A 20,694-nucleotide genomic window follows, 5' to 3' on the forward strand; every position below is an offset into this window, starting at 1 on the left:
CCCGCCTGGAACGCAAAGGGCATAGGCTCGAACCCCACTGTCGGCGAATCTCTTCTTCATTTCAAACTTCTGGGAACATTTCTGCCACGTTTCTGAGGCCTTGTCAATTCTAGATCAGGGCGCGACTTTTCGATCGAACCAGCTGTATACGCTATCGCGTAAGAAATTTCTTTCACAGACATTACCTGCTCTCGGGCGGCGCTGCACGGACATGCGAGCTACAAATGCTCGTGGACAGTCAAGAACACGGCTTCCACGCCTGCGATTGTTGACACCGGCTGCCTTGGACCGGCTGTGAATGTATCCCCGTTGTTCCTGTGGGATCACAACACACCCTACTTAAATTTTTCATACGAGCCGCTTGTATGGAGTTGAGGGAATACAGAGCCCGTAATATATAGAAAATTATATGCAATTCCATTACTGGTGTGCGGACTTCATAAGCATTCCACGAAATTTCCTTACGATTTCTATACAGTGTATATAACGTCATATACAGTCCGTGAGATTTTATACGTGCTTCCATATAGCCCATACCGGCACCATATGCTCCAACTAACTGCATAACAGTTCTTGTGGAGACATATGAAATTATGAAATTCGTCATAGGCGAACTTTCAGTAGGGCACAACCGTCACCTTTCTCTTCTTGGCCTCCTATGTGTGAAACGAGGAACTTGTCCACGGCCAGAGTCCGCACTGGAACATCCTATATGTTACCATGTGCAAGACGGGTTGGGTAGTGGTGTACTCAATGGCACACGGTTAGTTCGTATAAAGAAGGGCGCCATAAATTCTTATACCTATCGGCGTCAGCATCGTAGCCCACCGTATCACATTGACCTAGCGGGGCTTGCAGTAAGGGTACCGTGCGTACAGCTCTTCTGGCAAGTTTCCTGCTCAATGCACGGAATTATTCTGTGCTCACTGCGGCGTCCATGGCCACCGGAGCGATGGAAGGGTGCGTTCCTGACAGCCTTGCGAAGACGACCTGCCTCACACTGGCGTACGCGCCCTGTACGTTGCTCTTGCTTGGACATAGCCATTGTCGAATTCCTCCTGCTGGCTCTTTCGGCACCTGCAGCTCCCGCCCCCTTTTTCGAACTTTACAAGAAGGACGACAATCGTCAGGAGACACCGAATACAATAGAGGAGGGTCCTTCAAGTGCTCTCCTTCGAGGAGGGTCCTTCAAGATGCCACCGGAGCACTCCGCAAAAGTGCGGGGCCATCTCTCGCTTAGAAAGTTAACTCAGTGAGGAAGTTTACAGGCCGCTTCACAAACATTACGGTTTTTGTGATCTCACGGGCTTCTAAACACAAAAAAAGAGAACAAGAAAACAGTGGGAGCTTTTAAACCATAGATATGAACATCGATCACGCCGTTCCTGTGCTAAAATCCGCCTTTCTCGATATCTAAACATCATAAAAGGTAGACGCCCAAATAGATTTGAAAATACATGATTCCGCAGCCGCGCAGACAGTTTGGCTCACAGAGCAACGTACACAATATACGGAGGCGGCAGAATCAGATCCTGGTGGCGACATGTCGTTTTTCTGTTATTTCTTATTCAATTATACTTCAGGCAAAGGTTGAACGAGCTAATCGCTTTCCATTGATCAGCAACCGAAACCAAAACAACATCCTCTTATGCTTTCTTTAGTTTGGGTGGCAATAGGCTTTCTTCATATCCAGTGCTCCAAGGCAGATACTCTTAAAAACCTGTTGTTTCGGAAGACAGACGGAAAGTAGGCCTCCTTGTCATCGTGAAATTCCTTGTTGTCTACCGCCAAGACAAGTATTAAGCTACTATCGGTAATACTAGAACTAGTTCTGGTCTCTCGCTGTGCCAAGTGTTAGCACATTGTTTGAGTGTCTGAATCGGGAAGTTAAAGCTGCCAAGCTAAGAAAGAAAAATTTAAACACATAGACATGCTTGTTAAAGCTTTTGTTAAAAATACAAGCGGGGAAGTGTTTTCGGTGTGCAGCCCAAAAGCTACAGCTTTAAAACTTGTTGGGAACATGCGTTAAGTACGCGTTTTTTTATTCCTCATAAATATTCCGGATAGATATCCACTGGAAAACCAACGGCGAATTAATGCACGTGGCACTAGCGACGATGCTAAAGGCATGTGATGTTTCCTCGGAGGGGAGGGTCACCTGATAGAGACGCTTGAAACACGACATAGCCTTGCAGCAGGGCAGGAACACCTCAGCTGGGTAGCGGACGCTTGCACCAATCTAGGCATTCAAAGTTTAGGACTGTTTATTTCTTTGACACAATAATTAAAAAATACCTGCATGTTGGGAAGAATAAGTACAGCTTAGAAAGTGCTTAAAGTTTATATAAAATGCGCTCACGGTGCATATAGTTGAAAAACTAAATTTATTTATTTGACTTTGCTTTGTCTCGATGTACGTGGCCGGGCACTTTTAAGAAAAAACCCGTACACCCTTACTGCAAGAAAGAGAGTTAATGAGTATTTCGCTAGCGCATGAAAATTGTTAATATTAAACAGACGTGATCCCTAACTTCATTTTTAAGCGATATTTATTTTTGTGAACTTAGTGTACTATCTGAGTGACTGATATTTTTTAATTCTGTTAGTTTCCATATTCTGTCCGACAATCAATATTAAGATCTGGCGTATAGCTTTTGCACGTGGAAGAAAAAATGATTTCCGTTGATTTCATTTAGGAATATCTAAGTGTTTTCAACACTTCATGACGTGGCTTCCATTCGCCTTTTCTTCTATTCACCGCTTTGTCTCTTGGACCTGTTTCGGATTAAACTGACTCTTGCAATCGCCCACTTTGCCGCTTCGCACTAGGCTAAACCTAGACGCCTTCCTGGTATTGCTGGAGTGGAAGGAGATTCCTTTTTTAACATTCCACTCTGGTACACAGCGACCCTCTAGAGCACCTAAATAAGTCTGCTCACTTCTATACGCTTGCAATTATGCATAAAACATTCGATAAAATACCTGAGTAACGGCATATAAGTGGAGTATCTTTCATTATTTTCCGCGCCACTTTTGCGTCTCAGTTCGCACTAAATAGCCCAGAACAAGCATCCGTTATAAATATAAGTTGTGTCCTTGAACTGGAATGCGCACTTTTATAAATATGTCCACGTGCTGTGAAAGTGATCCTCTTGACATGCACACAGTTTGAAAAAAAAAATGAACGGCAAGCGTACATTGCTTTTAATATGCTGGAATGTTTTTGGAGAGAAAGCGTATGTGGCAGGTGGCCCGTGTCACTCGTGACACATATACAGCCAAGACACCATACGCAGTGCTTAGGAGCGACTGAGGTGGAGAGCTTATGCTGTGATGTTTGTGTCTCTCGTGTTTAGACACTTCCAATCCCTGCTTGGAGTGCCAGAAGAAGTACGCGGTAAAAAAGAGACGTAAGCTATCGCTCTTTCTTACTCGACAGGTGTGGATTAAAACACATTTCGTACCTCTATTTATGAAGGTTTTAGTGAAAGAAGAACATTCCATCTGAAGTGCATGCCGCAAAGTAGGTTTTACAGTCTGGGAATCGAAGGCCAGCGTACGTATTGCCCAGCACTGAAACATTCTTCTATGTAATTGCTTAAATGATGAGAAGAATTGTAAAGCCCATCTTTGCACTGTGGATGCGGATTAGTTAATTTTATTTGCATTTCGTTCAGATAGCGTTTAATAGACCGCTTTTAAAAAACTTAGTGGTCCAATCCGTGCTACGCCTGATTTCCTCCCTGTTGTAACACATCCGTGCTTGTCAAAGTTTTTGATCTCAGGCATACGACACGAAGCAACACAAAAAAGGTTTTCAACAACAAAAATTGTATGCACTGCTTGAAACCCTTTGCTGCGCGAGTGGGTATTTCATTCTTTCATTCACAGCCCTCTTGTCCGTGTTCGTCGTCGCGCTGTGAATGAAAGTATACGCACTGCTTACGTTACGTCAATTTTAAGCGCCTAGCGACAACGTAGCGTGCACGACACGTGTGCTTAGAATCAGTGCTTGTTTTAGGCGTCTCGGCGCGTGGCAGCGTTAAGGGCTGTGTTCTGCAGATAAGCCGGCGTTGTCGTCGGTGTCGTTGGTCATGGCAGAAAATGCACGAATATTTTCAGAGAAGCAACCTAGGGGGAGTAAAGGAGACCAGTAGAGTGAGATTCCAGACGTATAAAGCACTGCATACGGGGGAACCCGTGTTTAGTCCGTAATTCCAGCGGAGGTTCAGGATTAATTGGCTGCTAAAAGTTATAAGCAGGTATCGACTGTTCGGTGTTCAATAGCACACCTGCTGCCCAAAGACACAAGGAGATTGTGGTGAGGTGAAATTCACCGAACATTAATCCTCAGCTGAGTATTTTCGCCTTTTGTGCCTTCTAGAAAAGATGTAAACATTGCTGAGAAAGTCGAAGTTCAATAATCGAAGGTTTGTTTTCGCTGGTAAATTCAATATTGTGACGTCGAGTTAAGAAGTCGAGATGACTGGGGCATTCGTAATCAATAAATAGAAGCGGATGATGGTAAGCTTTAAACTAAGAAATGCGCAAAAAAGAATTCTTTATCGCCCTCGTACTTTACTAGTGAAGGCAAGATCTGGGATATCTGTTCTTCATTTTCGAGATCTTTTAGACTATCAAAATTTGTTTGTCAGTGAGCGAAGTCTTTCTGTTGCTGGATAACGAGAATACATCAATATAACAGAAACTCAATCGGTTCTCACAGTCCTTTTGAGCGTCGCATACATAAAGAAAAATATATTATAAATAGTTGGGAACCTTTAACCCCTCAGTGCGCTGTGAGTAATTGAGCCGTCTGGCTGACATACCAAGATGACACCATTTCTGCAAAACGTTGATGATTAACTTCACTTTAGCTTTGAAGTACGCAAATCACAATAGGATAGTAATACGGCCCTTGTCGGAAATATTGAAGCTTTATTGGAATGTGAAAATAAATATAATAGTCGGAAAAGAACCAATATGTTTTAAAATAACGCAGTATCTTGTTTCTCAAGCAATTTTAAGGATGTCGTGTGCTTATTGTTATCGCTCTAAGAAATGCCTTATAACTTACATATTCACTCTACAGTGCAAGCTTACCATGGGTATCACCGGGACCCCTACTTCGCTCATTCCATGCAAAATCCTCTCTACTCACTATCATTAAACTCCACAACTGCAACACCAACGTGTATACCAACCCCAGAAAAGCCAAGAACTAAGAAGTGTTTGGAAATGGAAATTTGAAAATACCCTTGCGAACAAATGAAATACTGTTTTTATATTCATTTCTTTGATACTCAGCTTATCAGCAGTTTTTGTTATGAAAATTAACACTGTTTTATTTAGTTTCATTTTTGTTGAAATTATCTGTTAGCATTGTTAAGAATAATGTATGTTCCTGGTTTTGCCCAATCTGCTTGGATCATATAAGGTGGGCAGTATCGTGTATGTAGTAACAATGATTACGGTCGACAAATACTAGAATTTAAGTTAGCTTATTTATTAAATAGTCTTGATTTCAAAGTCAATTGCCTACCTATGCCTCAAGCCATTTCAACACAGAACTTCCTCTGCTATGTTCAACATGGTTTATATCAGGGCTGCTTTTGTAGCCTTGAAAAAAAGTGTTTTATCTTTCCATCAATATTCAGTGCCTACTGCTGAAAGTGTTCTTTTTGAAAGTGGCAGAGTTCATTTTTGCTGTCCTTTATAGAAAATGTTTTACTCTGCATTAGTTGGGATCCTTAAACAATTTTGTTGTGTCCATGCTCTTCTTCCTTAGCACGTTGGTGGTGTGGCAAGTAATGAACATTTCAATAAACTTTGAGGAAGAAGGAAACTGACATGAAATGCACGAGCTTCTAAAAGGATTCCTTTCACTTCTCTAATACACAGCTAAAGGGTAACATAGATAACAGAGTAGCAGCAGCGTATCAGCACGTGTACACTGTGCACACCGTCGCTGATAGCGCGCTACATGAAGGCGTAGGTTGGAGGTTAAATTATCGAGGAGTACTTCGAGGAGGTTAAATTATCGAGGAGAAAGATGCCGAATCGGTCGAAGTAGTAAACAGAGTGTGGCCTGGAAGACTGCATGAACTTTTTGGAAGATCAGTCAGCAGAAAGTCAAAGGAAAGCTCCTCTAGAGATAAAAGGATACACTTTTACACACATTGCACCATGGAGACGCGGCCGCAGCTTGGATAAGTGTGCAAGCTTTGTTTCTTTTTTTACTGCAATCTCGGATATGAAATCGAGGTTTGTTATAGCCTCAGAAAACCTGCATTTACATTGCTTCGCTTCTTAAGAAACAGCGAAGAGGGTTTCGAAATACAATGAGTGCTATAAAACTACGGCCTTGTATTTTTACCGTTTTTCATATATCTTGCAGAGAACGCCGCTCTGGGGCTGGGATGAACCCGGATAATTATATATACATCGATGGCCTGCGGATGCAAAAAATCTTCCGCGAAGACATTGTGCGTTCAGTGTTCACTTACAAACCACGCCGCGACGATATATTCATCGCTACATATCCTAAATGCGGAACAACGTGGACTCAGTACCTCATGCTGAGTATTCTCTCCAAAGGCAACCCACCAAGATCTTTCCCGGATTTCCTGCTGGCTTCTCCATACCTTGAGCTCATAGGTGCCAAAGCCGCAGAGAAAATGCCCCGGCCTGGCCTCTTCAAAACTCATCTGCCTGCCCATAAGGTACCTTACTCAGAGAATGCAAAGTACATCTACGTCGCGAGGAACCCTTACGATGTATGCGTTTCGTATTACTACCACTCAAAGGGATTCACTCCAAAGAGCGTAAAGGACGTATCGTTCGGGAGGTTCCTCGATCTATTCATCAATGGGAAGATGTCATACGGCGACTACTTCGACCATCTGCATTCCTGGTATCAGTACCGTGACAAGTCCAATGTGCTCTTCTTCACTTACGAGCAAATGACAAGGGATCGGCTCTTTTGGATTCTGAAGATTGCCGACTTTCTCGGAGAGGAGTACGCAAATGAGCTTCGAAATGACCGAGAGCTGTTGCAGAAAGTTTCAGACGCCACAAGTTTTCAAACTATGAAGGCACTCTTCTGTGACATGAACAGTACGTTGGTGGCGGAGCTGCAGAGTCTGCCGCCGGAGGAGGTTTTGAAGTCTGCCGAAGTGTGCCCTGATTCACGGACACGAAAGGAGAAAATGCATGACGGTGAAGGTTTCCTCCGCAAGGGTGTTGTCGGTGACTGGAAGGCTCACTTCACTCTGGAAATGATAACAAAAACTAAAGAATGGATTCACCGCAAGACCGACAACTGCGATTTTATGCAGCTGTGGAGTGATATTGAGCTTCCGTGATTTAAACGTTTAATTCAGCGCATAAAATTAATAAAGCGTACATATTAAAGAGAAGCAATAGTCTGGCATTTTGTTTCCAGTTCAGGAAGGCGGATATGGCGCTTAATTTCTTTATTGCGAAAGCAATACTACTTGCACTTTCATGCATTTGCCGTGCCGCGGCCGGTGGCCACCATCGTGCCGCGGCGGTGACCACCATTGACCCTCATTTGACCTTGATTGCATTAGATTGGATTAGATTGGATTGGATTGGACTGAACTGGATTGATTAGATTAGATTAGGTTAGATTAGATTCCATTAGATTGGATTGCATTGGTTTGGATTACATTACATTGGATTGGCTTGAAGTGGATTGTATTGGATTGGATTGCATTGGATTGTATTGAATTGGTTTGGATTGCATTGGATTGGAGTGGATTGTGTTGGAGTGGATTGCATTGGATGGCATTGAATTGGATTGGATTAGTTTGGATTACATTACATTGTATTGGATTGGAGTGGATTGGATTGGATTGTAGTGGTTTACATTGGATAGCATTGCATTGCATTGGATTGGATTGCATTGAATAGCATTACATTGGATTGGATTGGAGTGGAGTGGATTGTATTGAATTGGATTGCTTTGGATTGGATTGGTTTGGATTGGAATAAATTGGATTGGATTCTATAACCCATGCATCACCACAAGTCTAACCACAAGCACCACCAGCAGCTACACTGCCAGCTGTACCATGGCATAGGTACGGATATTGCTTTCGCAATTACCGGACTTAATCAAGCTAAGCGACAGCGAATTTTTTTGTCTAGGTTAAACAATAAGGGAAAGAAGTAGGAGGCAACACAACCGGCTTGGTATGCATAGTAGTTGTCTTGCCTGGATTGCAGGACGGCAGGATTGAGGTTTAAAACAAATTTGGTATCGCGAATTTCCGCACTTACGCGGTGTCCTCCGACGAGCGGCATGTGCCCCGACAGTGCGCGCAAGCGGCACTTTTGGGTTCATCGGGCGGGGTTAGGGGTCACCCGTGATCTCGTGGCGACCAAATAAAGTTGGATGAAACCCACGAAAGCCATAACCGCAGGTGAGTCTCAATGCTAAGCGCAAACAAAAGAGCCGCCGCGGTGGCTCAGTGGCTATGGTGCTCGGCTGCTAGCCCCAAAGACGCGGGTTCGATCCCGGCCGCGGCGGTTGAATTTCTTTGGAGGAGAAATTCGAGGCCCGTGTACTGTGCAAGGTCAGTGCACGTTAAAGAACCCCAGGTGGTCGAAATTTCCGGAGCCCTCCACTACGGCGTCTCTCATAGCCGCAGTCGCTTTGGGACGTTAAACCCCATAAGCCAGCCAGCCAAACAAAGGAGGTGAGAGCGAACAGCCCTGCCTAACGCGCAGGAAGACGGGGATGGGGAGGTCTCCCACACTGTAAAAAAAAATCCTTCAAAATGACGGTAAATATCTTGGCAGCTCTATTTCCAAGCATCTAACCGTCAAAATGACAGCCGGCCGTCATTTCCAAATGACGGTGTTTTTGATCATTTTGACGTTCTGCTTGTCAACTAGGAATACAACTGAGCCGTCAAAATGATGGCCTCATGTCTTTTCATATTACAGTATGGCGTCATTTAAACGGTTCGCTGTCAATATGACGGCATGGCGTCTATTCATTATACAGTGTTTTTGTCAACCTGAAATGCATTTATGTCGTCAGTATGACAGCCGGAGGTCTTTTCATGTAAAGTGTGGAATCAATTCGGAATAACAGGCACCAAATTTAAGTTTCGAATCTGGTTGCAAACGATGTGTTACACATTAGAATGCATAGATCAACGCATGGCGATCCGTGCATAACCGCAATTTACTAGTTAATTTCTAGATGTCTTTCGGTTTCACCGGCCAAGCAATACATGTGACATGTATTTGGATTATTCCACGTGAGGCATGAATCAAACTACACTATAATGGCTGACACATAGTGTTCATTCACGAAGATATGAGAACAAATGACGTATTAGCAATTATTTTTTTCATGCCTCACGCGACCTAAACAACTTCTACACATCACAGCAACCAATTGGCTCATGCAACCAAAATAGTACCAAGAAACTGGATTATCTGTAGCGGTTGCAGCTAAATACCATGTGGTGATCCATTTGTTCTAATGTGTTACGCATTATTTTAAAGATGAAAACACACAAGCAGAAATTTGTCTATACTTCAAATTTTTCTGTGTCAATCTCGAGCACACTTAGATTAATACGACAGCCTGGTGTGTTTTCTGCACAGTCAACCTATTATTCTGTACAGTTACGGTCCATATTTGTGTGTATTGCTACAGGCCTAAGCAAGGTCGAGCTGATGGTCATCATTCTTGACACGATCTCAACTGTTGTTTCTGTCCGTTGTTTGAACTTTCTCTTGCTCCTTCCTTGATCAAGGGTACCCAGAATACTGGAAGTCTACAAGATCGCTTGTATCTTTTGTTAGTTTCTGAAGCTAAAGTTGCTTGAATTATGCAATATCTTATGAAAGATGCTGCAAAAATTGATATCCTTTGAAGGTATTTATTGCTCATAAGTGGTTTGTTACTTGCCGAAATACAAAAATAGGCGTCAAAACTTGCAGCTCCTGTATCGCCTTAGGTGCTTCCCCCAATAACATCCATGAACCATGGCATCTGAAAAACAGAAAATAACATATATCCAGGTTAGATACAATGATGATACACAAAGAATATGTACAAAATTGTACAATATGAAGCAATGAGAAAAGGGCCACACCAAGACAAAAAATGACAAGGAACAAATTTGTTGCCATCATTAAATACTTGTAAATGAAATCAAAACATAATTCTCTTTTCTATAAAAGGGAGATAACACATCTGTCCAACTTCCATTTATGAACTGTGTTGTGTTTCAGCTGTCATGCACAACAATGAATTTTAACCTGACTCTTTAACCTGGCGTGCAAGGCATGGGCTTTGTCAAGTTGCGACGACAGCCCACCACTGTAATATATCGCACCTTGTGGAAAATTTTTACTGTAGTTCGAAAGGTGCACTGTCTTGTTCCCTTATTGCATCACCCTTTTGTAAATGTAACCATTCAGGCTATATACACGACGTTACCTTTACATTTACCACATGAAAGCAACATAGTCACTGCACTTTAATTTGTTGAAGAGAGGTACACATCACATTTCCTCAAGGCAAAGCTTTGATCAGCAGGCAACAGCACATAAACCAATCTAGGCAGTCTTAGGAGGGCAGGTCTGGAAGTGGAAGGTATCAGAAGCATTCCTTTCAACTGGACAACTTTTGCGGATCAATGCATCATTCTGGAGGAAAGCACTTGTGACCATCACAAGGTGTACAACAAATGTACTGATAGAGTTACGCATTACTTGCTTCAAGTCTGAGTGAGCATCATAGATGACCCAAGATATTTTGAATTACATAAACAATTATACCAGGTGTTTTCTGCAATGTCCTGAAAACCGTGGCATAGGACCAGAAGAAGTCGCACACTTTTGACAGACTTACAAATGGTTCATTTTGGGCTCATCCACGTACTTGAAGCCATTTTTTTCTCGCTCAAGCGCCCATGCAAATGAAAAAAATCAAGTTCGATCATCTTTCCATCCCCAGCAAAAAGCGGCACTCTTTCTCTATGCTAAGGATAGATGGCTCGCTTATGCAGGACCGCTCATTCTTTTTGATTAAAAATGCTTCAACCAGTCCTCGCTCGTGGAAGGACTTCCACCTGCTAGTAATGTTCATGCGGTGAAACAGAGGCAAACATTTGCTACAGTCCCTCACATGCAATGCCAGGTTGCTCAATGTGCTCACATGTAATGTGTTTCCTGAGGCATTCATTCAGGCATTGCTCAGCCTGCTCGATGTATACTTTCCCACAGCACATGGGGTTGAATACACAACTACCACCGCACACTTTGTGAACCTTGTTTGGTGGTTGGTCTTGCATGCTCGTTCTCTGCACAGCCAGAGATGCGGGTGAAAAGACCAGATAGCTCATGAGGGGCTGAAAACACCATGTTGACACCAAATTTTTCGGTTGCTCTCTTCAGCCCATGGGAAATTTTATCGAAGAACAGGATCACCTGAGTATTTCTTGTCCCATGCTTCCATAAAATTTCCCATGGGTTGAAAGAGTGTCCGAAAATTTTGGTATCAAGTTTGTGTTTTCAGCCTGCAAGACCAACCACCAATTGGAGTTCACAATGTGTGTAATGAGGGTTGTGTATTAAATCCATATGTCCAGTGGGAAAGTATACATCAGGCAGACTCGGCAATGCCCGAATGAACGTCGCAGAGAACACGGCAAGAAGTTGCAAGCAGGCACCGGCAGCAACCTTGCTTTGCATGTGAAGGACTGTAGCAAATGCTCGCCTGTTTCACCGCACGAACATTATTAGCAGGGGTAAGTCCAGGCATTAGCAAGAACTGCTTGAAACACTTCTAACAAATTATAAAAAAGAATAAGTGGTTCTCTGTCCTTATCACAGAAAAAGAGTGGGGCTTTTTATCGGGAATGGAATGACAACTGGGCTTGAGTGTTTCATTTGCATATGGGCTTGCAAAAATAAATCAGCTGTAAGTTCGGCGGTAGTGTGTGTACCTTCTCATCGGCCTGTGTCTCAGTTTTCGCTGTTTTTTTCTTTGTTAGAACACGAAATAACATGTAACAAATTTGATAAACATTGTAAGCGATGATGCACGATATGAATAGTGCCAGCTTGCTGTGCTAAGGGCTGCCAAGTTATAAGATTACTCACAAGTGCATAAACCAGAAATCCCTGAAAGAAAAGATATCAGTCCCGCACCTTGTATTGCAGCACCCTATATGAGACCACAAAGCCAAGGAAGCTGACCAGAGGTCAGCTAAGCTTCTTCGTTCGAAGAAGAAGTACTCGATTTTAAGTCATGCATATTATTTGAATAAATTTTTTACTGGTCCTGAAATTCCAACCAACCTTTATAGAAAGGGTCTTTCTAATTATTTCACACTCATTTACCTCTGCAAACGTTCCATAGTGAGAGGGCTGCCGGGTGGATACCAGATGTTGAAACCAAGAAAGGCTCCAAGAAGGAGTCCCACTGCCTTGTCCAGACTGGTTTTGGAAATGCACTCCTCCCTGTCGACTGCAAGGGCAAGTAGGTGGATGTCGCCCACACCTGAGCCTGCATGGGAACAAAATTACTAGCACGTAATACTATTAAAAGTTTTGTTGTGTAATTTCAAGACTAACACAAACAACGCATACGGCAAGCTTTGTGCCATAGGAAAGACAGAAATTATACTCGGTTCACCCTTAAGGTTATAGGACAGCGAAGGCTCTTGGTCTGGCCTGATCTTTTGTTTTCGAATATTTATTCCTAACAAGGTGCTCGTTCTAGAAAATCGGGGTCCGCTTGCACGAAGCTATCACAGCTTGCTGCAGGTGCACCGGACTTCGGAGTTATCATGCCAAACTACGGCCAGTGCAGCAGGAACATACAACAACCAGCGGGCCGCCCGCCGCCGCCTCGCAATGGCTGCAGCGTTAGGAGCCGGGGCGAGTACAGCCGACCGAAGAGCTGCAGAACAGTTCCGGACAGATGAAATAGGCGCGGCAGAGCGCGCACGTAAACGATACAGGCGTGCTCGAGATGTCCCGGCAAAAAACGAAGGGAAAGGCGGACGCACTTACTACAGGTAGAACCAATACGGCAGCGAACACGCGGGATCATCGCGATGCGGGTCAATCGAGCCCCTGCGGCTGTTCTAAAAACTGGATGCAGGCCACGTCTTGAGCAAGATGATGAGTGCGTGCTATACTTTTGGAACAGTAAGAGTTTTACAAACAGTGAGGCCGATTTAATTCGAAAGCCGAATACGCACCGAAGGAGCACTATGGGGTGATAGCTGTCACGCCACATCTTGCCAGCCGCGCGACAGCGTTGTTTACAACAGCCACAAGCGCGTGATCGGCTCGCATCGCAACGGGCTCGCGTGTTCCCTCCACCTGTGTGTAGAAACATACAAGGCCACCTTTCGCGTTAGGAAGGAGCGGGCTCACAACGAACGCACAGAAGAAAGTTTGCAGAGATGGTAACGCTTGTGTAGGAAAGCGGGCGAGCACAGCGCGAGACGTATCCACGACGGGCTCACGCACGACGGCCACAGCGGTGTGCACGCCACGACGGCTCGAACGAGACTCTCCGAGCTTGTGTCATACACGTACCGAAAGGAAAATGTAAGCAAATATAGTAAACATGCAGTACACCTACCGTAATCAGGCGCACTTGGCTTGAGACAGCAGCCGCTTCCATGAATCCAAGCCTCGCCGTCATCTCACCAACGCGGAAAAACAAAATGGCGCGAGGACACGAAAAAAAACAAGGCCCGCAACATGGCCCGCAAACACCGACCACGCCAAGATCGCACGAGGAGGAGGCCAAAAAAGCTTCGCACGTAGCAGAGTCCGCGCCGCGCCAAACCCGACCGCATCGCGATAGGTCATCGGTCGTGTGACGTATGCAAAGAAGAGCTAATCAGAAGGCCGAGAATTTTGTTTATTTTTTTGCGCTCCTCGTTGCGCTGCCCTCTCCCCCTGATTCACGGCGAAGACACCGTCTTTTCCGAATGACGCCGAGGACCCGTCAAAAACAAAACGATTACCGTCAAAGTGACGGCTAGTTTTTACAGTGCAGGCGTCAATAACCTGAATGCAGCAAATACCGTCGTATACATTAAATTCAGGCGGAAACCCGAAAGCTTCAAACACGCTGAAGATGTAGGCATGTTGCAAGCTATCAAATGCCTTTTCTTAGTTCGAGGAAACCAGGAGAACACTTTCCAAACAGCCCGGGGTGCAGTCGAAACAGTTGCGAGTTGCACTTGACAGGTTCTGAATTTCGATACCAGGGACGCAGATCGCCTGATGGTTATCGGCGAGGGTAGCCATCACAATCATTAGGCGCTGAACCACAATGGCTCGAAAACCTTGTAACCGATGCTAGGAAGTGCGCTTAGTCTGCAGCCCTCCGAGGGGACCCTGGATCACCATTGGGAACCAGGTTAATTCATCCAGCCCGAGAATAATCAGGAAGGTCCTAACTGTGGAATCACCGGCATAGAACTGAGGTCATAGAAGGACGGAAGATGTCGCAGAACTGATACTGATACCTCTAATACCCGATCCTAATTTCATAGAATTTAGGACAGCTCTGACGTCCTCCTCTAGATTTGGAGATGCACAAAACGAGTCATGCAACTCAGAAATTTGAGAAGCAACCTGCGGCAACGCGGCCGTCATTCTATGTGCAACAGCAGCCCCAAAATCTGGAGAAAATGGAAGAAATGCTCGATTGTGAACGCTTTGTTCGCGAGGGTGTCGTCGGTGACTGGAAGGCTCACTTTACTTTGAAGATCATCACAAAAGCTAAAGAATGGATTGGACGCAAGACCGGGGGGTCCGACGTTATGAACCTCTGGAGTGACACTAGAATTCCACGATTTAGGCATTTTATTCAGAGCATAAAATAATTAAAGAATTTATTTTATAAAAATAGTACTCGGCTGACACGTTGTGTTCAGTTTATTATTGTTATTCGAGTAGATGCTAATCGTAAGGGTGAATTTGTAGAAAGGAAGGCAACTGCTAGCTTGCTGTGCGTATCAGCTGTCTCAGCGCCGCAGATGTTGATCGGCAGAAATATTTTTGAAGAAATGTTTGTATTGCGAATTTCCCCACATATATATGCGGCGTCCTGTCTCCTGTGGCGTTAACTCTCACTGTTCTCAATAGCATTGAACGCGTTTTCATCGGACCGGGTGAGCGATCACTCGCCAACCATAGACCACAGTTAGGAGAGTAGAAAGTTGGGCTAAATGGTTGATATGCATACTGAAAAAATTGCGCAGAAAAACGAGAACAAAGCAAGATAGACCACAGAGCATAGACCTGCGGCCGCCTCGTTTAGACACGCATAAAAACCCCGCTCATGGTCAACGTTTTTAGATCGTTGCTCATGGTAGTGCGTGCAGATATTCGTAAAGTACATCATCTTCGGTTTGAATCGTATCACGCGAATCGTCCTTCATGGGCACTTAAGCGTCAACGTCATAAAGCACTTCCAATTCAGATTCGATGTTGCGTTAGAGGACTTCAGACTGAGCAGGCTCTTGAGATGCCGCCTAATAACGCGGTGCTCGGTGACATCCGCTACGCTTTGACCACAATTTTTGGAGAGAAAACACCAGTGATTAAGCCAACCTGTAACATAAATAAGCACAGTCGACTACCGTTACCTGTGGCGTCCATTGCGTTAACGTCTTGACGCAGCTAGCGCTGACCTCTCGTTAGAACTTTGTTATAATTGTAACTAAATTTCTGTTCCCGGAAAAATTTCAGAGGAATCTTTATCTTTATTTAGTTCTGTTTTAAGTTCAGTGAAAGAAAGGAAGATTGACAAAAAGCAAAGAAAGTATAGTTCTCACTTGAAACCGGAATTGCCGGAGCTTATCGACTCTCGCTGTCGTCCAAATTCATTAATGCTCAACAAAGAATCAATGCTCCACTAAACAATGCGGTCAAGCTTCAGAATTTTGTTTCGCGAGTTAAGATCGTAAAGTATCGTCCAGGCAGCCGCTAGAATCCTAAAATGGGCTGCGTTCGGCTGTTTAGGATTACTCAAAGAGCATCTTGCTCCAATAACTTCTAAGCATGGGCAGGCATTTTTATTATGTGGAAGAGGTGTTATTCAGGTTCGTATTAGTGCATGCCGTAAAGGCGGTATTCTCGTAACGTAACGGGCGCCACTTTGGTGTACAGCACTCAGCTTCTGCATTACATGCCGGGTCAGGTGACCGTACGCCAAGTGGACACGTGGAGGGCATTTCGTTGTGTTCCATGAGTGACAAAATGAAGGACACTGAGGGAGTAGTGCGCACACTGCGTAGCCATATCACTTGATCGCTACTGAGTGCTTTAGAAGCTTCGGTTAATTCGCTTTTATTCGCGCACCAGCTAGCTATATCCGGCTGTGACCATTAAATCGAAACTGTAGATTTCCATTGCGGTGAAAAAAAAGAAAGCAGTATGACCTTTTAGGGCACGAAATATTATCTCTTCCTGTAAGCATGTTAACGTAATGCTATTTCAGGAATACAACACAAAGCCGCCGCGGTGGCTCAGTGGCTATGGTGCTCGGCTGATGGCCCGAAAGACGCGGGTTCGATCCCGGCCGCGGCGGCTGAATTTCTTTGGAGGAGAAATTCGAGGCCCGTGTACTGTGCGATGTCAGTGCACGTTAAAGAACCCCAGGTGGTCGAAATTTCCGGAGCCCTCCACTACGGCGTCTCTCATAGCCTTAGTCGCTTTGGGACGTTAAACCCCATAAACCAACCAACCAACGAAATGAAATTTCGGAGTTGAGGGAAGGAAAAGTAACACTATAATGCTAGTCGAAGCATAATGAATTGTACATGACGTTTTTTTTTATTTCTCGTTTGGAATTCACATGAAATTTACTTTTGTGAATGCTTGTGGTTACTAGTTAGTCCTATTCTAATTTAAAAGGTACCAGTACAGTACTTCACTTTTGGGGTATCTTCTTGCTTTACGTTCCTCAAATCCCCCACTTTTTTTCGCACCATACCGAGCTTCAACTTCATCTTCCCGGACACTCTACCGATCTAGGAGTTGCCTAGCTAGAGGTAGGTAAACAGTATTACGACTAAACATTGCGACTAATACAAACCAGTAATGTTCGCTCGCAAATAGTAATTTGCTGTCGCATGGAATGCGATATTCTGAAGCTGCAGAAATAAACTTCTCCGAAAAAGACAGATATTGTCAGAGGCATTGAGGAGGAACTAAGAGAATGTCATTGAGGAATATTGAGACTAATTTGTAACGTGCATATAGGTAATAGCAAGGCAGGAAATAAACAACAAATAGATGAATGCCGAAGTGTCCCTAAAACGTCCCACAGTACAGCAGAGATAACTTCACCACGAAAAATGCAAAATAGTCTCAGTAAAGAATAGGCTGCAGGGCGTCAGTCGAAGAGATGAAACTTTTTCTCCGGATTCATTCTTGAGCCTGGGGAGCAACCAAAAGCTTGGGCGAACGGAGCGAAATTCATCACCGCCTTGTCACATCCGCCCGAGAGCGCATTTCCGGCCGCCGATTTGCTGCACCAGGGGCTGCACGCGGCGATAAAAAAGACCTGCTCCTCACTCAGCTCCTGCAAGATGCAGGGGTTGGGAGTAGTTATTAGTATAGGTGTCTTTCACTAGATATCGCAAGCGAATATCACAACTCTTAACTGCAGTGCAATGCCGTAAATAAAGGTAATTTTCTGCATCGCCAGCCAAATATTTGCTTCCAGTACGAGCTTTTTCTATATCAGGTTACTTATACTGGAATTTTTATCTACGTTTATAATATTGGACATGACGTCTGGCTATTTCGCATAGAACAGGCATCGATCCTTAACTGTGTACTTTTTGTATTTTCAGTTGCATTATTTTAGTGCGAAAGTCCTACTTCACTGGCAATCCTGTAAAACCTGATATTCTTCTGAAGGATCTCAGATACCTGCAGAAATCAAATAAATATTGCCGTGACTGGATTTCGAACCTGTGGCGCGGCGAACAGATCAGCTTCGCAGGCCACGGCGCAAGAACTCTACGTTTCCGCTGCTGCCGAACAGGCCTCGTGTTAAACTGCAACAAACTCTCGCGCAGTGCATTGCACGTCGTCGTCATAATCAACTTCCATCTGTGCGCAGAAGTCACGAAAGGAAAGAAAACGCGCCTAACTGGCTTCCCAGTTAAGTGGACACCTCAATCGCGCTCTCAGCTACGAGGCGGTAGTGACAGAGAGATGTGCGCTGCTTGCAACTGCGTTGCAGCGCTGCAGTTTCGCTAACAATCCCGTTGCTTTAGGCAGCCGTTTGACGCAACGTCTTTGCCATAAGTAACCGAGCGGCCCCGCTGCGGTCTCCGGCGTTGACCACTGCGCCTCGGCTGCGAATGTAAACTGACGTAAGCTGGCACCCTCTCTCTCCAGCACCGCGTGCCTCGCTCGTATGACAGCACTCCGAAGGAGCGAAATCATTATCATCATCACTCTGACTACACCCACTGCAGGGCAAATGCCTCTGCGATATGGCTCGAATTATACCTGTCCTTTGCCCGCTGCGCCCGCCGTCTCTCCGCATTCTTCTTTATCTAATTCGCGTGCCTAACTTTCTGCCGCCTCCTGCTACGCTTGCCTACTCTTGGATTCCAGTCCGTTACCCTCAAGGACCAGCGGTTATCTTGTCTTCGCATTACATGCCCTGCCCAAGCCCACACCTTCCTCTTCACTGCCACTAGTATGTCATTATACCATGTTTGTTCCTCGCCCACTCTGTCCACTTCCGTCTCTTAACGTTACACCTATCTTAGCTTCCCTTTTCTTGGAATCAACTCCGTTACCACTTAAAGGTTCACTGAAGAGGAATCTGAACTCGTCTTTTTGCCGCTGGAACTCAATGTACACGTTCCGAGCATTCTTAGAAACTGCGATTTATTGCCCTGTGTGGCCGATTTCCCTAATTAAATCGAATTAACGCCCGGCTCCCGCCTTTTTCTTTTAATTCTCCCTCGTACGGTGGGCGGAGTCGACCAACGCGGGGAGTGCCTTTCACCCAGTCCCGTGGCGGCTTGCCGCTCTGCCATCGGCGGAGTAATACGTAGTAGTCCCTAGAAGCAAATAGACCGCGCGTATTTTTATTTCTGCGAGCTTATTTTGCGGTTATATTATCGGCAAATGAAACTATTTATTCGCGGAAATGTAAAAACAAAATGAAGCAAAAGCAAAGCCTCCACAGAGCTAGCTGAAAGGCACTCCCCGCGGTGGTCGACTCCGCCCACCGTACGAGGGAGAATTAAAAAAAAAGGCGGGAGCCGGGCGTTAATTCGATTTAATTAGGGAAATCGACCACACAGGGCAATAGGTCGCAGTTTTTAAGAATACTATGAACTTGTTGATCGAGTTCCCGCGGCAAAAAGACGAGTTTAGATTCCTCTTCAGTGCACCTTTAAGGACCAGCGGATATCTTGCCTTCGCATTACATGCCCTGCCCAAGCCCATTTCTTCCTCTTCAGTGCCACTAGGGTGTCGTTAAACCACGTTTGTTCCTCACCCTCTGCTTGCTTGGGGTCTCAACGTTACACCTATCATTTTTCTTTACATAGCTTGCTGCGTTGTCTTTTCTCAAGCTGAACCCTTTTCTTTAGCCTCCACATTTCTGCCCCATAGGTGAGTACGAGTAAGATAAAAGTGTTGTATACTTGCAATGTGTGTTGTAATGTTGTAATGTATGCTGTAATATAATTTTGTAATGTAGCGTTGTAAGTAATGTTGAACAGTCTAGCAAGCAAAGAGCAGTCCACAATTCGTAGCGAGCTGCTAGAAGTTGTAAGAGAATACTTCTACTTAGGACAGGTAGGGACCGCTGTTCAGGTGTCCGCCGAGATATGTAAGACAGATACTGCGCCATTTCCTTTCCTCAAAAGCCAATTTACCAATTTATTTACCGCTGATCCGGATCATGAGAGGGAAATAACTAGAAAAACAAGAATGCGGTCGAGAGCATATGGCAGGCTCTCTCAGATCATGAATGGCAATTTACCAATCTCCCTCAAGAGGGCGCGAAATAGCTACTCGCAATTGCTACCCGCTCGCTTATTATCCATCCATGGATGGAGAGCGGGGCCGAAGCCTTACGTCAGGCAGTTTACTCTCGCAGCCAGGGAGCATGCTGGGGAGCAACGGCCAGCGCCGGGGACCACTGCGCCACCGCTCGGCTGCAAACCCTCTTCGGCCGCCGTCGTGGCCGCTCGGTTCTTTTTGTTTGGTTTGGTTTGGGTTGGCGTGGTTTGGTTTGGTTTACGGAGTTCTCCGCCCAAAGTGACTCAGGCTATGAGGGTCACCGTAGTGAAGGGCTCTGGAAATTTCGACCACCTGGGGTTCTTTAACGTGCACTGACATCATACATTGCACGGTCCTTTATAATTCCGCCTCCATCTAAATTAAGCCGCCGCGGCCGGGATCGAGCCCGCGTCTTTCGGGTCAGCAGCCGAGTGCCATAACCACTGGCCAACTACGGTACATAGCATCCAAAGCTGGTTGACGGAGAGGAAAAGACTCCCATGGTGCGAAGCGCATGAAGGAGAGTGTCAGTGAGCGGCTCTTCGACAGCACGGTGTTCAACAGCGTTCTGGGCAAGTTTGGAAACAAATCGCCCATCGTCGTTTGCATACGGCGTAAAATGGCCAG

The 20,694-nt window shown here is 45.0% G+C and overlaps 3 protein-coding genes and 1 long non-coding RNA gene across 5 annotated transcripts in view; 2 read left to right on the plus strand and 2 right to left on the minus strand.

Moving 5' to 3' along the window:
• Positions 1–20,694, plus strand: part of LOC149332012 (sulfotransferase 2A1-like) — a 252,829-nt gene that overhangs the window by 91,180 nt on the left and 140,955 nt on the right. The window lies entirely within an intron of this gene.
• LOC149332016 (sulfotransferase 1C2-like) overlaps positions 1–20,694 on the minus strand; it is a 32,779-nt gene that overhangs the window by 9,855 nt on the left and 2,230 nt on the right. The window lies entirely within an intron of this gene.
• Positions 6,420–7,405, plus strand: LOC149332017 (sulfotransferase ssu-1-like). Its single transcript, XM_089555654.1, has one exon. The coding sequence runs from the start codon at positions 6,420–6,422 to the stop codon at positions 7,362–7,364; it is 945 nt and encodes a 314-aa protein (XP_089411780.1). The 3' UTR covers positions 7,365–7,405.
• Positions 9,941–13,960, minus strand: LOC149332018 (uncharacterized). The gene is made up of 3 exons (XR_016284866.1): positions 13,649–13,960; positions 12,394–12,559; positions 9,941–10,036 (listed from the first exon to the last, which is right to left on the minus strand). It is a non-coding gene; the product is annotated as an uncharacterized LOC149332018 (long non-coding RNA).

This window comes from Amblyomma mixtum, chromosome 8 (assembly GCF_055824585.1).
Source record: "Amblyomma mixtum isolate Tamu chromosome 8, ASM5582458v1, whole genome shotgun sequence".
Lineage (NCBI taxonomy): Eukaryota > Metazoa > Arthropoda > Arachnida > Ixodida > Ixodidae > Amblyomma > Amblyomma mixtum.

Coding starts and splice junctions, on each gene's coding strand:
- LOC149332017 (XM_089555654.1), top strand. CDS start 6,420: ATGAACCCGGATAATTATATATACATCGATGGCCTGCGGATGCAAAAA.